Source organism: Python bivittatus, unplaced genomic scaffold (genome assembly GCF_059951505.1).
Source record: "Python bivittatus isolate LINGU-HERP-01145 unplaced genomic scaffold, Pbiv_v1 ctg000330_np1212, whole genome shotgun sequence".
NCBI classification, from domain to species: domain Eukaryota; kingdom Metazoa; phylum Chordata; class Lepidosauria; order Squamata; family Pythonidae; genus Python; species Python bivittatus.
In genome coordinates, this window is record NW_028277058.1 from 35,418,386 (window position 1) to 35,438,153 (window position 19,768).

The window sequence follows — 19,768 nt, forward strand, 5'->3', positions numbered from 1 at the left end:
TGTACCCAACTTTCCAACCATAGTATAACTCTCTGAATAGGTGGCTGTTTCACTGAAGTATAATCTTCATACATGCTATATAGTCAACCTACAAAGTACAGCAGATCACTTTTTCCCCACTGTGCTAGCCAAGCAAAAAAGCAAGGATCTAAGCAGAGCAATTAAGTCTGATCTAGCCCAAGAAAGTTCTGCACAAAAATGTATATTTATTTTGTAGAGTTTTCACAAAGTAGATTTAATTTGTAGAGTTTTCACAAAGTATCAAGATGAATGTTAGCAGTATTGGAACATTACTACATTGTCTGATGATCAAATCATCATATAAACAAACCAGCCTTCTTAAAATTGCTGCTCTCCAGATGCGCTAAATTTCAACTCCTGTAATGTCCAGCCACAATTAAATTGTTCAACACATTCTGAAAGCACCCTCACATGGCTCTAAAAATAAAAATGGAACAGTATTGTAAAAATAGAACTCATTACCTAAAACAAGTGGCTATGAAGGAGGTATTGCAAAAGATTTGTATGCAAAAATGGCACTAACAGAATTTCAGTAAGTGTGTAGTCCAAGAAAATTTCCATGCCATCTACACAGCCTCCATACTCATTTGTCTTTCCCCTCAAATTGTCCAAATCACAAGCAACCTAAGTACTCTACACTGATGCTTTCAACTTGCTTAATTTGCTCCACAGCACAGAATTTAAGCAGCATAGCCACTAGCATAAATATATATGAAATAACTTCAGGTTAGAGAAGAGAAGGAAATTGTGAGTTGTAAAGTTCTACAACTGACCAAGATCCAAGAGACTTACTTTGGGGCGGCACCAGAATTTTGCTGTTAATGGCACACCAACCAATTGGATGCACTTCCATAGTACCTAAGTTGACCCAGAAGTCACGACTGGAATCATTCTCAAAGCCTTCATAACGCAGCAGTGCCTTGTAACCTGCCAAGATTGATGTTTTAGAGACAGGAACAGAACAATCCCCACCCCCAAAAGTACAGATTATTACCTTTGGGGACTCCTGGGAAGATTTGGGATTCTGAGGAAGTACTAGCAACAAATACTGGTGTAGGTTTTCACGGATGGTATCTCTTGGGCAGTGGTAGGGTTTAGGGTTTAGTGACCATGGTCTAGAGAACAGATTTCCTGATGTTTCGCTGGCAAGTGTGGCTGGCTACACAGACTACTTTGCCTCTGAAGATGCCAGCCATGCTTGCTGGCAAAACACCAAGAAATCTGTTCTCTAGACCATGATCATTAAACCCTGAAGCCTAACAATGCCCTACTAAGAACAAAATTTCAAAATAGCTACTATAGCGATCCAGATATTCACATAAAATGGCTGACAAATGGGGTGGCTCAGAAATTATTAATATTTTCCCTAATCCACTCTGCCATATGAAAATCTTTCCATACATATATGTAGTATATATGTATACTACACATCACATGCTCTTATATATATATATACCTCTCCCTATCCCAAAATGCTCCACGTTCATCAATGACAGCAGAACCAAATAATTTTTTACCTCTTTTGCTAGAAGGAAAGGGACAGCTTTCTTCGCCCCCTGCCCAAAAATAATAAAATTGGGTTGTTGTTTTTTTGCTCTTAGAGACAGTGAAATTAGAGTAATTTTAGTTCTTCTACGTCCTCAACACAGCACTACTTCCTCCCCTCACTGCTTCTACTTGTATTCCTTCTTCAGACAGGCAGGAGATTCACTGCAGTGTCCAGCAATAAAACACATTTTAAACTATAGTTTGCTCCTTAGCTGACAAAACAATCAGCTGCTGCCTTAGGAACATTTAATCTGTGACAGTAGTGGACTAAAATAATATATTAGAGTTATTAGAATTGTTAGAGTTATAGCCTGTCAGAAGTGAGGTGAAAGGTAAAGTCTTGAGAGCACCTTGGTCTGCTGTTGAGGGCACATTGGTGCCTGTAGACATTGTCCTATCAATCTAGCTGTCATTAAGTCTTAAGTAATGATAACTTCTCTTAACAGTTCCATCAGTAGTTCCTGTAGGATAGCCTCCATTCATTCAGGTTGTACAGACCATCAGATCACAGGGCTCCCACCATCCGTGGAAACCCTTCTATATCTAATTAACTTTGTCATTTGAAACACACTCTGATGATTTGATGCCCCCAAATTTTTACAGTTTTCCTGTATCTAATTACTAGTGCTAACTTCAGTCCTCAATAGGTACAGGATATGAGATGACAGTTCATTCCTTTTTTCCAGTTCTTAGTTAACTTCCTCCTGGTAAAGGCTCTCAGGTTGGAAATATGGGAAAGTTAGTCATTTTCTTGCAGAGCTTCAACCAAGGAGTATATTAAGAGCCTGATGGTATAAGGCAAATTCATGATACAATCTGTACACCACAGAATGTGCAAAGGCAGGCATTCCTGGTAGGGGCTGCCTCAGAATTGTGTGAATTATTTCTTTTTCAAGATCACCACAGCTTAATTGGGCATCTCTTAAAAGTACTGCAAAATGTCTCCTTTTATTTGGGATAGGGGTATGGAGGCAGAGGCTAAGTTAATCCTTAGAGCAGAAAAGTTGTGGATGCACATATTTTTGACTCCCATCCTGAAACCAAGACAGCTGACATGAAGAAACTAAGAAAAGTCATTGATGGAACACTAGGTTCTGACGGCAGCATTCCAGTTCTAGAAGGGCTGCTCCTACATTTTCATTAAGGAGGCTGTCATTCCAAGAAAAGGGGAAAAGATTTCTGCAAAAGGACCTATTTTTGAACCAAGAATAAGCCTCCAGATGGTGATTAGCCATCGGAAAAAAAAAATATTTTTAATTATTATAAACAAAAAGGGCTGTGTTTGTAACAGACTATAGGTGGCCTGTTGACTTGTCTACTTGATGATATGGCAGATATCATTAGACATGTTGGTAGATAGGGCCAGGAAAACATAAAAGCCATTTAGGCCATCAAGTCTAATCCTAACCCTAACCAAGTGCAAGAAGCCAAACAAAGCATTTGCAACATAAGCTTTTCCAACTTCCACCTGAATATATATAATGAAGGCTAGGTATCACCTCTCTGGGTAATTGGTTTAACCACTCTATCTTGCTTATATCAAGTCTTTGGACAGAAGTAGGTACACATTTTAAACAATTAAATAAAATCCATAGTCTTTTCTCTGATCCTCCTCAAAGAATCTACCTGCAATCTTAACAACAGAAGCAATCCAATAGACACGACTGGGAAGCACAGCATCGCTGTTCAATACTTCAACCTTCAGCCCCTTTATCACATCTTCCCATTGATCATAAAGGGGAACCTGCAAGAAGAATGGGAGTGGGGGCAAGATAAGATGTATGTAGGGGGGAAAGCAAGGAAGAGAAGAAAATGTATTTGCTGTGTGTGTGTGTGTGCGCACATGCACACATATTCATAATATTGGAGGAATGCATCTCAGATACGCAAAACCTCTGACTCCATTAGCTTTTATTTTGAAAATATAACACTTCATGATTAAAGAAGTGTCTTCATTATTAGATAAGAGGAAGGTGGCATTTTGTGCCAAAATATTAAGACACTAGAAGAAAGGTTTCAAATGGGCTATTTTTATAATCACTGAAGAACTCTTAATTATACATTGTAAGTTTATCATTTTTGCTGTGTTTTTATTTATTAGAATTTTAGAGATATATTAGATTTATTATTAAATTTATTAAATAATCCAAAAAATTAAATTTATTAGAATTTTAGAGATATAATCCTGATGATCTGTTACCGTAGAAACAGTGGCCTTTATGAAACAGCTATTGGGCAACAGAACAGATATTCTTAATTATTTCACCAATGCAAAATGGTCTGTATTATCACCTAACTATTGTTATCTAAATGACTATTATTCACAAGGCAATTATCACTATCTGTATCTTCTAGATGTTTTCTTTTTGGTGTCTGTTTCTTCCCAAAAAACAATTGTGATACATCAAATAATGAATGATCCATTACTTTGGAAAGCTTACATTGCAATATATATTTTCTATGAGCTCACCGCTTTGTATTATTGCTGGTAAATATATTTTAATACATTTAAATTATTGTTTATATTTTGGAAATTATTCCTAAGTCTAGTAAGGTTGTGGACTATGCCTAGAGCAGAGATGCACAATTCATAGCCCAAGAACCAAAACTACAAATAGGTTGACATTTTGGTTTGAAATGCCAAGATCTAAAGATCTGGGGGGGGGGGGAATGGAACAATTCAGAAAAAAGTGGCTTTTTAAATTTTTCTCCAGGCCTTTTTTGTTTTTTGAAAAATTAAAAAAAATGGAAGTAAAAAAATTCTAGTAAAATTTTGAAAAGAAAATAAGAAATGCAATTAGAGAAAATGTTTTACTCCTCAAAATGTTTTCATTATCTTGTACCAGGCTTTTATCTAAAATATCAGAACACTACAGTTTTTATACAAAGAAGATAAATGTAGTAATAAAGCTCTCAAACAGAACAGCAAGATGCATTTCTGTTGATAATTTCTTCTTTCAATTTTTATTTATTTTGCAACTTGTCATACTGCAAAAATTAAAAGATCCTAGATTTCTTATAGTTCCAGAATTTATAGAATTTATACTAACAGAGTGGTATAAAAAAACCAACACTGCATATATTTCAAAATTGCCCCATTTTTTTTCCTGAACCAAAATTAGAAAAAATTTTCCCCATGCCTTCAAAATTTCCAGAAATGTTCCATTGCTATATATACCCAGGATATCACTGATTGCCAAATATGCCCCTGTCTTCCCATTCCTGCTCTAGAGAAATGTACTCTATGTCTCCTATGTCTTCTTACAGTGTAACACACTTGTTGAAAAGCAGAGAGCGCTCACATGTTTGAAACTGCTAACAGGTGCAGCCTTGCATCCATGGTCCTGCAGATATGCTCCCCAGTCAAAGCCTACAATGAGAGCTAAGAACGCAAAATAAGAGACTGTCAGAAGCCTTAAGGATGGAAAAGAGATGCAACACAACAGATAGATAAACAGGTATGTCAGTATAGTTCATAAACATAGCTTTATGTTTCATAATAGCAAGCAAGCTCTCAAACTGCATAAACTAAGTCCAATCCTAAATATTTTCAAATGTTTAAAAAGATTCTAAAAAGGAAACAACTGCTGGGCCTGTTTCTCCCACCAAGCAATCACACATGTATAACTAAACTATTAGAAGAGATTCACAAGTGTCCTTTACTCCAACTTCATTGCCCCAAAGACAGACCTACACAGCAAATCTACACAGATTAACCCTTGCAACCAAGACAGTGGTGGTCCACTCTCAGCAAACATCCAAACATGAGATCACTAAACCAAGGCACTCTCTCCCATCCATGGGAAGATCAACACCCACTGAAATAAATGTCAACCAAAGTTGCAAGGTAATTTTAAGTCTTTTAAGCCCAACCCTGAAAGCTGAATTTCTCCCTTACATAAACTTATCCTGAAGTGATGAAATAGGGTACAGGATGAGAGGTTAGATTCCAACACATTGGAAAGTTTGTTAACAATATTCAGTTTGAAACAATCTAAAATGAAAAGGAGATGCTGATCCTTCTATCCAATTATTCATTTCATATTGCATCTTATTCTGATGACATATCCATGCTTCCTCCTCAGTTGGCCCATTCTGCTCACCCATAAGTATTTTGCAAGAACTCTGATGAATTCTTTATTTACTCTGTAGTAATGACAGCCTTAGTTCCTCCAACTGCTGATCTCACTTACCATCTTGACCAGTTAGTGTTCCATCTGCCAGTTGCCCTGTCCCCTGAATGTGGAGAAATGCCCCAATTTTAGCAGACCAGGCTGCCTTGTGCAAGACTTTAGCTTTTTTTGTTGGTGGTTTACCCTGTGAAAATGTATCAAAACAAGACACATCAAAAAAGCACATGTAGATTTCCAGCTCTTCCATGGGGCTTCATCCAACAAAGATACCAAATCAAAAGAGCCATTTCTTAAAGAGTAATTCTTTGCTATGTTGTAAACATTTGGTAATAAACACCTTGTTTGGTTTTGGCTTAGTGTGTTACATAAACTCACTTGATATGTTCATTAAATAATACATGGTTAAGCAAACAATGGCTTAGCATAATATGTGGACTCCATTGTGTTATAGGTTTCTAAAGCTATAAGCCACTTTATCAGAAGTGTCTGATAAGATGTACAAGAGAGGTGGAACTCACGTGAGCTAGGCCTTTGACACATCTGACAATGTAATTCCGGCCCATGAAAAGCTAATATTACAATAACTTTGCAAGTCATGTAAAGCTCCTGGGAGCTCTTTGGTCATAAAATGTATACAATACAGATCTGCTTATTACATTTACAAGCATTACCCAGGATGGCACTTGTTTTTCCTACTTATGAGTTCAGAAAGGATGGCAGGACTTTATAGTTAGCAAGAGAAAAAAAATGGAATCCTCTTCCTAAACAATTCATGTATGAACATTACATAGAAAAGAACTATCAATAACAGTGGAAAAATTATTAACTATTATGCTATTATGTCTTCTTTGTGCCAAGGAAAAATGCTTTCTCCTCATATCTGCATTTTTATTCTTGGATTATACTCTGCTATTAAAACTGTCTTTCCCTTACAAATTATGGACTCATCCTTTTCCTACTACCTTTATTGTCTCTTTCAAATGCTCCTAACATATGGGAAATGTGTACATTACATTCTTTCTCTATTCTAATTTTAAACTAGAACAACTGTGATTGCGAATTTATTATTTCTGACATAGATATTAATCAAAACAATTAAATATTGATTGTTTATGGAAATTTTGTTTTGCTTCTGTATCTGTTTAGTCAAGATGGCATAGAGATTACTCCTAGCTTCCCTAATGCAACTCAGGTAGCAGATAACAAAGTAGACTTCTCCATAAAAATATAGACAAGATCAGAGAAAATCTAGTTCCTTATGATACAAAATAGGAATCAATAGTAAAAAGGCAACTCTTCTATATGAAATTATCTTTAGCACTGATACATATAAGGGCATAATTGTGAAGGGAGATCAAGTGTTTTTTGGCCTTAACTTCCCTGTACCTAACAAAAGATACTCTTGGATACTTACAAGAATCATGTGTGGCCTTTTACTATACATTTATTAGCTTTTGAAAGAGAACACTGCTTACAATAATAGATATTTCCAACATTTTTCCTCTTAGTGGCTAATCAGATGCCAATAGGACATAATCATAATAGTTTCCATTCATATTCCCCTGGAATTTCTCACAGAGAAATACTGCCTATGTTTCAGAGACTATATATAGCTATTACAACTAGTAACCATTGGTAGCCTTATCCTCCACGAATTTGCTTAATTTCCTTTCACGCCTCTCAGATTGGTGGCTACCATGGTGACAAATATCCCTGCCAAGCATCCAAATAAATTTATTGTTTACAGCAAACAGCACCTTCCAATATTTTCCTCATATTTTATGATATCTAATTTACAAACAGTGACCCTATTAAGTGGATATTGATCACCTGCAGCCTTGCCAGGATGCTAGCCTTCTTGGAATTTGAGGAGTAACTCCTGGAACAGGAAACACTGCAGAAACGTTTGGTCTTGGAGAAGAAGGCATCTTTTGTGCCCACAATACCACACATCTCACAGACAGCTGAGAAAGCACAAATTCAACAGCAGGAAATTAGTTTAATCAAGAAAGCACAAGGCTACATCCTGGGAGCATTAAACTAGATTGATGACAACATGCTCCACAAAGCTATAAGAAGCATACATAATATTATACTGTAATTTACATTATTTTAATTAGACCTAATATTACCATCAAGCAGGATAAAAACTGAGAGCAGATAACATGGATGAAAATAAAGGGCTGCTTTTATTGGTTAACAAAAATCATGCTTGCCTTGAAATATGAACTAGCAAAGAGGATGCTTTAAGATCCAGCAGGAGTAATCAATATTGTTCAGTTCTAATGACTGCCAGAAGCATCAATCAGATTTGATAAGAAGTACATAAATAACAGAACTATCTTGTCAAGAAAACAGCAAATATAGTAGAGAATCCCAAAACATAACCCAAAATAGAATCTTCACCTCTAATAATGGATGTCTAGATAGATCCAAATATCATATACAAATTTCCATCATCATTGAAATTCGTTTGCCACTATAATTATTTTTCTATTTATGATATATACTCTTCTTAGATGATCATGGGACTGTCCAGCATTGGGGTAAAAAAAATACGGTCAGCCTAAAATTTAATGTTCATTCTGGTCACATCAGACTGCACTACCTTTCTCTTAAAGGATAACCCAACGGGTCACAGGGTTGTCTAGTTCCATATAACAGTGTTTCAAGAGGACACTCTAATTTATGAAGTATGTTTACTATAGGGATAACCAGTTCAAAAGCGCTAGGTAGAGAATCTTTATGGGAAGCTAGACTTGGATGCATTACTGATGTTCAAGTTGCAACCAAATAAATTAGGAAATGTCTTTATAACCACCCACTCTCCCTTTGAATAGTAGGGATTAACTAACTAGATGCAAGATTTTGTATTAACATAAGAAGCTGAAGCCAGTTATATACACCATTATCATTTATTTATTTTTTTGGAATTGCAGAGTGTGAGAAACTAGATACAATCTAGTATATGCCGTAGTGCACATATATATCATCTTAAAGTAAAGCTTTAAGTACAGTTTACATCTAACTGCTTACATTTTAGAATTTTTAATCAGATCATTCTACTAACCTGAATGTGGCTCTCAATGAATACACTTCTCTAATCTTGTCATAACACTTTATGCTAAAAAGTCATATGAACAGTATCAATTTCAGGCTACAATAAGATAGTCATGCAAACAGCATATTACTTAGTATATTATATAACTGCATAGAAATCCTCTTCTATATACAACTTTCAATAAAATATTTGTGCCAACATTTTCTAAACAAAGATACGAACTATAGATGTCCATATGTACTGCTTCCTACATGAATACTGTAGAGCTGGGCAGCCACACTCTCTTACCACTATCCCCACGTCCTCTCTTGGCACAGAAGGTGTTTCCCTAAACAGAAAATTACGGAAAAGGAGGGAGGGAAGAATCCCAAGTGCTAGTAAAAACGATTTTATTGAAGCTGCTCCTATAATTCCTGAAACTGAGCATTTTGGAAATGAATTATTATTTCAAGGACACTCTAAAGATAAAAACCATCACAAATTTTAATATGTAAAATGACATACAATATCTACGTATTTATCTATTTAATTAAAATGGACTGTTCTCTTTCTATACACCCTGATTCATTAAGTGGTGTCCACTGTGGCCATTGGACATGCTGTAAATATACCTAAAACCACTTTTTCCACTAATCTTGGAAATGGACAGAAACCTCCTGCAAGTGTTCACCACTTCTACCAGCATTCATGTTGTGTATGCCATACAGGGTTTCTATCCTAAAAAAGTGTATGAGGAAATCTATTAGAGCAAGATCAGAATTGGAGAACACTTGGGCAATATAAGAAAGCACAGAATAGGATCCCCTTCAGGGAAACGCTTTTTAGGTAAAAAACACTGCATCTCAGATGTGTGTGTTTAGGTCACAGAACACCACTGAGATGAAAATGAGACCGTTTTACTATTTAATTTTTTTTTCCTTCTGAATAGTCTCATCCTTAATGAAGACTTTCAGCGTCCACCTTTGTTTAGATTTAGAATGTGTGTTTCCCCTTAAGAATTCTTTTTTCCACTATAAATCACAACGGCTGTTCTCAATCTCCTTTAATTTTGCACAGTACAGTAGAGGATCAGTTTACAGACATTTTAGAAGATAAAACAATTTTTGGGCCTCATTTTGACTTTGTGTGAGCCTTTTCACTTCAACTGTCTACCTGCATTGGAAGTAAATGCAGGCAATAAATTTTAGGAATGTTCATGTTCCTTGTAGATGTTTGTTTTCGTGCCTCTTGCATTCTTGCTCATGGTAATTAAGCTAAACAAATAAAATAACTTGTTTTTTAATAAATATATTTGACTGTTGATTAACAACTTCAAGTATGTATTTCAGATACTTATTGAAACAAAGTATGCATAAGAAAAACAGCCCATTTTAGTATAGTTGAGTTTTGTGTGTGTTGTAAGCCATTTTAAGGAATACTGTAGTCCTTTCTTCTGTGTTATTTTTTTAGAGTGCCCTTGAGAAAGGAATTCATTTCTGAAATGCATCAGGCTCAGTAAAATCATTTTTACTGGAACTTGGGACTCTTCCCTCTTTTTTCCCCTTAATAGAAAAATATTTTTAATTCATTCTCTGTCATCATTTCCCATCTATGTTCTATAGAGAGCAAGACTGTTCCAAACCCCACGATGGGCCCTTCCATTGTCACAGAAGAGAATTGTGGTACCTGGCTCAGATCCGTTATCATCTGGCATGTGGGTGCTGGGGGTCTGGATCTGTGAAGGGGATGGAGGCACTTCCCCAGCCTCATGATCTGCTACTTCATTCTCACTAGAATCTTCTAGATAGGAAGTGCTGCCACTCTCCTCACTGCTGCTGTATTGCCGAAAGGTATAACCCCCATAGAGATCCAAGTCATCCTCCTCCTCTTCCTCAGCCATCTGCTCCAAGGATGAAGACTTGCAGTGGATAGGAGGTTCCAACTAGCACAAAACAGACAATAGTATCACAAATAGTTCACATGGTGTGACAGATAGGAGAGCAGTACAGTCTCAATATTACATTCCAGTGTCATGTGTTTGCCGTTCACTATCCAGCTAGATATGAAATATATCCCATTTTCTAACTACCTTTGGATGGGGGGAGGGGAAGGGGTACATTTCAATGCTGTACCTAACAAATTAGATGCCTGGAGCGTCATTCTTTAACGCTTACCTCCTCTGAATGACAAAATTATTTTCAGATAATAATCACATGAAACAAACAAAAATAATGATCAGAAAAGAAAGGTAGACAGTGAAAATTATATTTTATTGAATACTGTATCATGCCAGTAAAATAATAATAATAGATTACAATACAAAAAAGGAAGAAAAATAATGGATTATTATGATTTCATTAACTTAATGCATTTTTTTAAAAAGGGGAAACTTATACCTACATATTAGTATGTCCTAGTAAATTAATAACAAGTTTCTGATTTTGAGTCTTAATTTCTGCAAATCTGTCAAATACTTCATCAAAATTGATCTTATTTGCATATTCATGTTCAATAATATAGCCAGATGTGTCAATATATCTTCATTCAAAGTTGAATGAACACTTTTTTCAGTTTAATTTTTTAATAACATTTGTAACCTATTAACATAATGTATTTATTCTTTTTATAAGGAATTATTAAGAAAGATACACAAGAATAAAGATACCAATTAAAGTATCTGTGGTTTCAGTCCAAATTTTATTTTGAGAATTTTCTCCATATTTTGATGTATTACTTTCCACTACTTCTTAGTTTTTACAAGACCATCATATGTGACAGAATGTTTCTTTCCTCTTGTAGTTTCCCACATTTATTTATAACACATTTATATATAGTACCATCTGTAAAATATTTTATACCACTTTTCCCTTAAATTGTGGCTTAGAGTAATTTTATTTATTTTTTCCATTGTTCTTCCCATTGTTGGACCATGTATCCACTTTATCATAATTTTTTTATTTGTTCCATCTCCATGTTGTATCCAATAACAATATATATATATATATATATATATATATATATATATATGTGTGTGTGTGTGTGTGTGTGTGTGTGTGTATGTTCTAAGAGATAATCTTGATTTTGTATAAGTGTTTTAAATTCTGTCATCTTTCTCAGGGCCCCAAATATTTCACTCTGGTTTTTGTTATCTCACAACCAGTCTCTTTTTTCACAAAACCTTCTTCTGCAGTTAAATATCTTGTTATTGTTTTCTTTTTATTAATTTTGTATCTGGAGATACAAACCAAAAGTTTTTGGTTATTTTCATCAACTGTCTTACAGAATTCTGATTGCATAATTGTTAATACTATACCGTCTGAATAGCATTTCATCTTATATTCCTCTCTTTGAATTTTAAACCCAAATATTTGTTTGTCTTTCCAAATCTTGTTCACCAAAGCCTGTAAAGCAATTATAAACAACAAAGGAAAGAGAAGACACACTCGCTTTACATCTTTACTTAATGAAAGACAAACTTGTGGAGAGCCTTCCATTTGCTGTGATCTATACTCTTTGGCATTGATAAATACCCTCCATCCAAATTTTAAATTCTTCTCCTGGATTCATATTATTTAAAATGGCTAATAGGAAAGGCCACTCCAAAGTACTGAAAGCCTTTTCTGCATCTAGAAATACTACTGTCACTTTTTTTTGCTTATTATAACCACACTTATTATAAATCTACTCTTGTCTTTCATGTTCCTTATGGGAATGTAACCTGTTTGGTTTGTATATATTATTTGACTCCAGACATATGACTAATATGTAGTAAACATATTATAACATCCTATAGAGAGATTGGTCTAGGCAACTGAGGTTTCTCTGGATCATTCCTTTCTTTACAGATCAAAGTTGTATATGTGTCAGGCCTAGCCCAAGGAACTCCAGGAGACCATACAGATTCAGTTCAGCAATGTTTATTAGCTACAACCTCTAGCAAGAATCTTCCCAGACTGAAACTCAGTTCCCATAGTCAGCCAGTCAAAACAGAGTGAATTCCTCAGGGAGGTGCCAGTCTCATCCTCTTATCTCTTCCTCGCCCCTCAGGAGACGAAAGAGAATGTTTCCCTCCCTGAGTCCGGTCTTCATAATTCCATTCCGTCACAATATGCTTCTTTCCATGTCTTTGGTATTACTTTTTTTAGAAGAACAATTTTATTAATTTTAATTTCAAAAGTTTCTTTCATATGAAGCAATATAGTAAGGAAAAGTTTTAAACATAAAGCTAAGTTTGGCAAAGATTCATAAAATCCCATTTCACAATAAATTCCAGAAATTGCAATACCATTCATGTCACTGTTTTTTGAGACTGATTCTAGCAGCTTTCAAATGTCTCTAAGGTCAAAAAAATTCCACATATAACACCTCCCCTGAAAATTCATCATAAATTTCAGTTGTACTTGGTAAAAACTTCCAAAGTTTTTCTTCTTTTGCAAAAATCAGACAAAATGGCTGAATGGTAGTAAACACTGACATTATCCATCATTTTGAACATGTGCCCAGTTCTTGGTGAAAATGATTGAGGTATTTGAACATTGCCCTTTTGATTTCTTTTGGCAATGGAAGACCAGCATCTTTGGTCATTGCTCTTGGTTTTCTTCTTTGAAATTTTATACGTTTTTCTATGTTAATGTCCATTTCCTTACATATTGTTGTTGCATAGTTAATGGCCGTCTCCACAATTTCTGTGCATGAATCTTCAAAGAACAATTTTTTACATTGTTCAAGGCTAATTCTGGCTGTTTGCATATATTTTTGTGTCTGATTAACGCCAGAAAAAGATAATTCAGAAAAGAAAAATCACATATGGTATAGCAGAAAGCAAAATCTGAGCTGATCCTCTTATGTCCATGATTTCTTTTGGATCATACAGTGTTTCAAAGGTTAAATTAACTTTTCAGAAGTTGACTTTACTGTGTACACAGTTTCATAATGAGCACTCCATTTTATCTGGGAAAGTCTTTTCACTGTTATACCCACATTCTGAAGCATTTTCCATTGATGAAGTGAGACTGAAAATAACAGATTGATTTTCCCTCCACATTGAGTGTGTGAGTGTTACCAAAGAGAATTCCAATGTATTTTGCTTTAATATCTACTACTATTTTTTCTTTGACACAATTTCTCAGAAGATGAATTAATTTTAAAATGAGTTTTTGGAGATAAATATGAAATCAATCTCTCTTCAGAGGGAATTGCATGTTTACTTTTTATAAAATTATCCTTCAAAATTTGGTCATAATTTGAAAGTAATTTCACCAACTCCAGAAAATGTCCTTTGTTTGCTGATGATGACATATCCCCTCTTTGCCAAAAAACATAATTACATCTCTCAATTTTCTTCTCTATTTATCCATTTCCACTTGATGGACTATATCAATAATGGGTGTGTGTGTGTGTGTGTGTTTTAGAGTTTCAGTCCCATTGCTAAAGTCTTCCATTCTTCAAAGCAAGAGAGATGTTGCTCAGATATCTCATTTTCAGGGATGTTAGGATTTAATTTCCACCAGGCTTTAAAGCCAGTTATAAAACTGGATGTTCCAGCTTTTGTCTCATTATCTGCAAATGGTCTGCAGCAAACACAAAACATTTGTTAGTTTTGAATAAACCATCTATGTTCTCATTGCTTTTTCACCATTTTATAAAGGTTTATAAAACAGTGAAGTTGTCAAGTGTCGACTGCCTCTTTGTATTTTTCTCCTTCTTCTTTACCTATAGAGAAAGGTCCATCTTTGCTCTGAAGAGGTTCACTTCCTATTAACCAGATTCTCAAATTGTCTGGAACTGATATTGGCCAAGCAGAGATATCAGAATAAATTAAAATGTCATTCATCATCTCTTCTTCATCAAAATCTTGGTCTTGACTAGGGTCTCTTTCTTCTCCATTTTTTTAATCCTTTGGTGTTGACTCTTGCTAACATTTGTTTCTCATCCCCATTGTCAATGCCTATAAAAGATGGTTAATTATAATCTTTCAGCCCTGTATCATCTGAATCCTGTATAGGTGCTTTGGATGCACCAGACTGCATTTCTTCTTCAGAATTTGCATTAACTGTATGCAGTGTTGAAGGTATTATATATTTCACAATAGAGCTAGACATTGCTTCTAGTAACTCCTCCTTTGCTTTTTAAATGTTTCTTTGTTGAGCTTCATTGGGTTCATGGTGTTTCATGTTGGTATGGGTACCCTACTTCAAATTTCTTTACAAAATTCAGAATCATTGTGAACCAGTTGCAACAATACTGCAAACAACTGCAAGTTCCTCCAGTTCCTGCAGGGCAAAAAAACACAGGGACTGGAAACACAAATTGCACCCAAAGCAAGCTTGAATTATTCTGAACCCTTATGAACTCTACTCACGTAGCTGAGTCGGCATGTGTTGGGGGCTGACTTTAGGCAGCTCCAAGCACCTCTAACAGCAATGGCTGCCACGCTGTGCCTTCCAAGGCCTGGCACCATGTGGCATGAGGGAAGCAGAATGGCTATTGGCTCAGCACAGGGGTTGAGAAGCAGTCACAGGATCCAAGCTGGCCCAAGCACACAAGTGTCAGCCTACCCTGTTCCTGCTGCCAGCCCCACTGAAACATCAATACTCCCAAAGAAGAAAATTGCCACTGTCATATTACTACTGCCATCTGCTCTTCTTGTCGTCTTCAGCAAGAGAGAGGCTCTTGCTATGCGCCCTTAATCTCCAAGTTTGGGGCCAAACAAGGGACTCTTTTAGTTGGTTTGGCTTTTAAATTCTCTACAGACAATGCACCCCCTTATTGCCTGCACCCAGGTGGAGCACTCCCACCTCCTTGCCCTTGGTATGCCACAGGTACATTTTCATATATAGTGAGAAAGTAATATTCAAAGCTGCTGACAATTTGGAGCCAGATTTTTATCTCCTCACCATCCAACTAATTCTGAATGCACTGACCTGTTGATGTGCACAAAGAAGAAAACTCAAGTGGTGAGCCTGCAAGCATATACTGAGGCTTTCTCGGTTTGCTGAAGACTGACAATATGTCACAACTAACTTTATTCAGTTAGTGGTGTGTTCCAAGAATAAGCATGGTTAAACCAGAGATTAGCATACTAGTTGAACCTAGTCATGGGCACAAATGTACTTAGTTGGTTTCTATAAGTAAATACAATTTACATTTCTAAACAGCAGGTAGTATAATGAGTTGCTTCTGTCCTTGCTTATTATGGGGATACACAGAACTATCAACTTCATAGTTTTGGAAGATTAGACGGTCATACAGGCATGGACACCAACAGCATTCAGAGAGCCAATAAGAAATGTACAGCTACACTGTAGAGCAATCAGCTAAATCCTCTTAAATTTTTCAACAGAAGGCTGCTATTCGAGTCTCATAGATATATGATGGGCAACTGTATCTTTCAGTACACAAATACTTTCAATTTCTAGCACAGTCTTTTCAAAACATTCGCTACTTTGTAACTGGCTCCTGGAGTGAGAAAGAGAGACTGATCTGTCAATTGGTCAGAACGAGACCATATTTTCCTTAACATTTAATGCATCCTTACAACAGAATTGAGTTTCATACTTCTATTAATGCTTATGAATATGAAACTATGTAGGTAGTTATTTTAATCAAGCATAGACGTCATGAACAAATGAGTTTATATTTTGGGATCAAGAAGAATATCTTATGCAATAGGTTTACGGTTATGGTCACCAGCCCCCCTCCCCCAAAAGTGCAACCCAGACTAAAATAAAAGTGTAAACAAAACAACATATAATTATAGTAAGCATTCTCTGAATAACTACTGATGAACTGACATAGAAATTCTATAAAACTAGTGACAGAATTAGAAACCAATCTTGTTAGTTCAGTAGTAAATAAATAATGTGACTTTCTCCACCTCCACTCCACTGAACACTGAACTAATAAGGGCATTATTTAAGTAAGGTGGGGCTCCCTGTGGGGCTGGCAACACTATTATATGTGGACCACTGATTCTATCTCACCAGCTCTACACAAACAGGAACATTTGCAGAGAAAATGTTGCAGTTTTTCACTAGCAGCAATGATATGGCATTAAAATGAGGTAGAGATGCTTCTAGAACATTGTTTTTCAAACTCAACAACTTTAAGATATGTGTATTTTAACACCCAGAATTCCCCAGCTAGCATGCTGGCTGGGGAATTCTGGGAGTTGTAGTCCACACTTCTTAAAGTTGCCAAGTTTGAAAAACACTGTTCTAGAATTAGACTGGTAATACTGAATTCATATAGCCCCATCCTGACCTTATTTAAATGAGCCTTCAAGACCTGCCCGTTTCCCCAGGCTTTGGGTTAGAGTGGGTGATAGATTCCTTGTGTGGTACTTTGCTTTTTTAGTTGGCATTGCTTCTTCAGATTCTTTTTTGTATTTTCTATTGCTCTTCGTAAGTCACACAGAGTTGTAATAGATTGGAGTGGCCTATAAATTTTATGAATAAATAACCCAGCAAGCAAGAGGCAGGCAGGAGTGCGGCAACTCCTGACACCTCCAGCCACTGAGTGAAGAAAAAGCACATTCCAATCTTTCGAGAGTTCGATACATATTGTCTGATGGACAATTGAGTTATGTGTAATCCCAAAGGCATTAAGGATTAAGGGGTAGACCTGGAATCTTGCAGCTCAGCTTCAAAGGGGGATTTCCAGGAGGACTAAAAACTATGCTATAAGGTCAATGGTGACCTAGAGGGAAAACTAGCGTAAGCCAATAGTTAATGTATTAGAAGTTATGCTTGACTGATTTTTTTCTTTTTGGTCCCCCAGTTCTGAGAAGATGGGAAATGGTTACAATTGATACCATGCATTAAATTTAATAAATGCTAACTGAGCCCATTTACACAAGAATGTTATCTGTGAACCAGTGAAATCTTTTGCCAATAATCTTAAATTTCATTCTGATTTGTTTTTGTGTTTCCAGTTTTATCTTGTTTTTCTCAATGAAGCATTCCTACAACAGACATACATTTTGTACATTCCTAACTCAAATAGCACCCTCTCTCCAGTCTTTATTAAATAATCAAATCAGTCCTTTAATTCCAATTATATAGCAGGATCTTACATAAACTTAAATCAGTGGGACTTATTCCTCAGTAACCATAACACTGATGATGGCATTTAGATATTATGAAGTTGAAATCTGAAAGCTATCCTGATTCATCTGTATATTAACTACTGTTAATGAACAGTTTTGCCCAGTTTTAACAACATTTATTATTGTAATTAACTGTATGATAATCAAGAAGCAGCCAAAATTCACAGAACAACAAAAATTAGCAGATAATATGAATTAGCCTACTGTGGTGCTTAAAAGTTTGTGAACCCTTTTGAATTTTCAGTATTTCTCCATAAATATGACCTAGAGTCACGAATGTGAGATGGATGGCTACATAAATTGAAAAAATAAATAGAATGGTAGAATGGAAGGATTAAGATGCATCTCTGCAGGAGAAACATGCTCTTATTTTACGTTTCTGAGAAAGAGGAGGAAAAATTAATGGTTCATTTCACAGACTCCTATATTAAACATATTTTCGCTGAAAGAAGCACTACTGTATTGGTAATCCTGAGATAAATGTCTTGTAACTAGCCGTAAGATTGCTTGTGACAGATTGACGGAAGACAAACGAAAATATTTAAGAAGCAGCAAGTTTCAACAGGCTCCCGAGGATTATAGCGGGAAAAGGGACCTACGAATCTCTATTTTGAGGGACCTACTCTCTACTTTGAGAATTCTCATTTCAGGTAAAAGATAAGGAATAAAGCACAGGAATTACAGATGCAGTAACGAGATTATTCAGGTGGGACGCTCTTTCTTCCCGCTCGTAATTACCGAAAACAAAGATCCCCTGCCACTTTAATCGCGGAAAGTCTCTCGGACCATGGTGGGCGCGAGCCGGCAAAATATATTTTACCTCGCCTTCCTTCCGTTCCATGGCTCTTCAGCACATGCAAATAACCCAACGCCGCTATGCTGAGCAGCAAGAGGCTGCTGAGCGCGCACTGCTCTCCCCCTCCAGTTTCACGGTCCTCCACGCACCTCGAACGCAGAGAGGCTTGCACGCGTTTGCACCATCGCCCATAAAGAGAAAGAATCGGCCGCGACAGAAGAACAGACAAGGATAAAACGACTACCAATCACAAACTTCCTTCTGCCCCAAGGCACGCTGGGAACTGAAGTCCTTAAAGTGCCAGAGTTTTCTTTGCAGAATTATGGACTGCCACTCCCCACCTTCTACTCAACATGGCTGCTGGGGAGGGGTGCCTATTATTGTATCATAGGATTAGTACATCGATACATTTCGGGGGTTCCGGCCTGGGGAAGTGCTCTATTTCCTTCCCCTCCGGGGAGGTAAAAGGCGGGTGAGACAGTGCTTCAGTCCGAATGTCTAATGACTCTTTTAAGGGGAGCTCCCAATCTGTAAAACGGAACGAAACGTTCTTTTTGCCAGCCATCTGCCACTTCTATGCGGACCTAAGCACAGGCAGCCATATTTCACTCATCTTTTAGCATCTAGAAAGAAGGCATAGCTCTTTCCTTACCCGTTCCTCGCGTATCTTTGGATGTGGACTAATAACTGCTTAAGGTGTCAACTACTTTTGAATATTTGCTCAGAAATAAATCCCACTAGTTCTATGGGACATTTATATATGTATTCCTACCCATTCTGCAGTTACTTTTGCCAGTAATTCTATACTGAAACCTAAGGATTTTAGCTTTCCAAACCTACCTCTCCTTTAGATTGTTTCACATTTCAAAATGGGGAATGAAGAGTCTATTGTTTGAAGGCTTTGTTCTTCTGAGTTGAACCCTCAGTTTCTGTCCTAATATCCTGCCCTAAATTTTGTTCTCCAGATCTGTTGGATTATAATGTTCATCATTCTGGCAATAAATAAATTCAATTTATTAGGATCAGGAGCACGTTCAAAGTGCAGCTATTTCAAGGACTACATAATAAGAGGACCATGACTGTCATGTTTAAAATTGCTGCCGCCTTTAATATAGCTCATTACT

General features: G+C 36.4%; 1 protein-coding gene across 6 annotated transcripts in view; it reads right to left on the minus strand.

Moving 5' to 3' along the window:
• Positions 1 to 18,957, minus strand: part of L3MBTL2 (L3MBTL histone methyl-lysine binding protein 2) — a 39,860-nt gene extending 20,903 nt beyond the window's left edge. Inside the window, exons 1-7 of one of the 6 annotated variants that reach the window (XM_088141006.1) lie at positions 18,669 to 18,943; positions 10,429 to 10,684; positions 7,533 to 7,666; positions 5,763 to 5,886; positions 4,872 to 4,951; positions 3,196 to 3,313; positions 814 to 948 (exon numbers count right to left, since the gene is read on the minus strand). In XM_088141006.1, coding sequence (XP_087997132.1) covers positions 814 to 948; positions 3,196 to 3,313; positions 4,872 to 4,951; positions 5,763 to 5,886; positions 7,533 to 7,666; positions 10,429 to 10,684; positions 18,669 to 18,689 — 868 coding nt within the window. In that variant the 5' untranslated portion in view covers positions 18,690 to 18,943. Of the gene's footprint in view, positions 1 to 813; positions 949 to 3,195; positions 3,314 to 4,871; positions 4,952 to 5,762; positions 5,887 to 7,532; positions 7,667 to 8,772; positions 8,827 to 10,428; positions 10,685 to 18,668 lie in introns of those variants that run through there. The other 5 variants (XM_025165077.2, XM_088141007.1, XM_088141008.1 and 2 more) reach the window with 5 other exon arrangements.
• Positions 18,958 to 19,768: the final 811 nt, after the last annotated feature.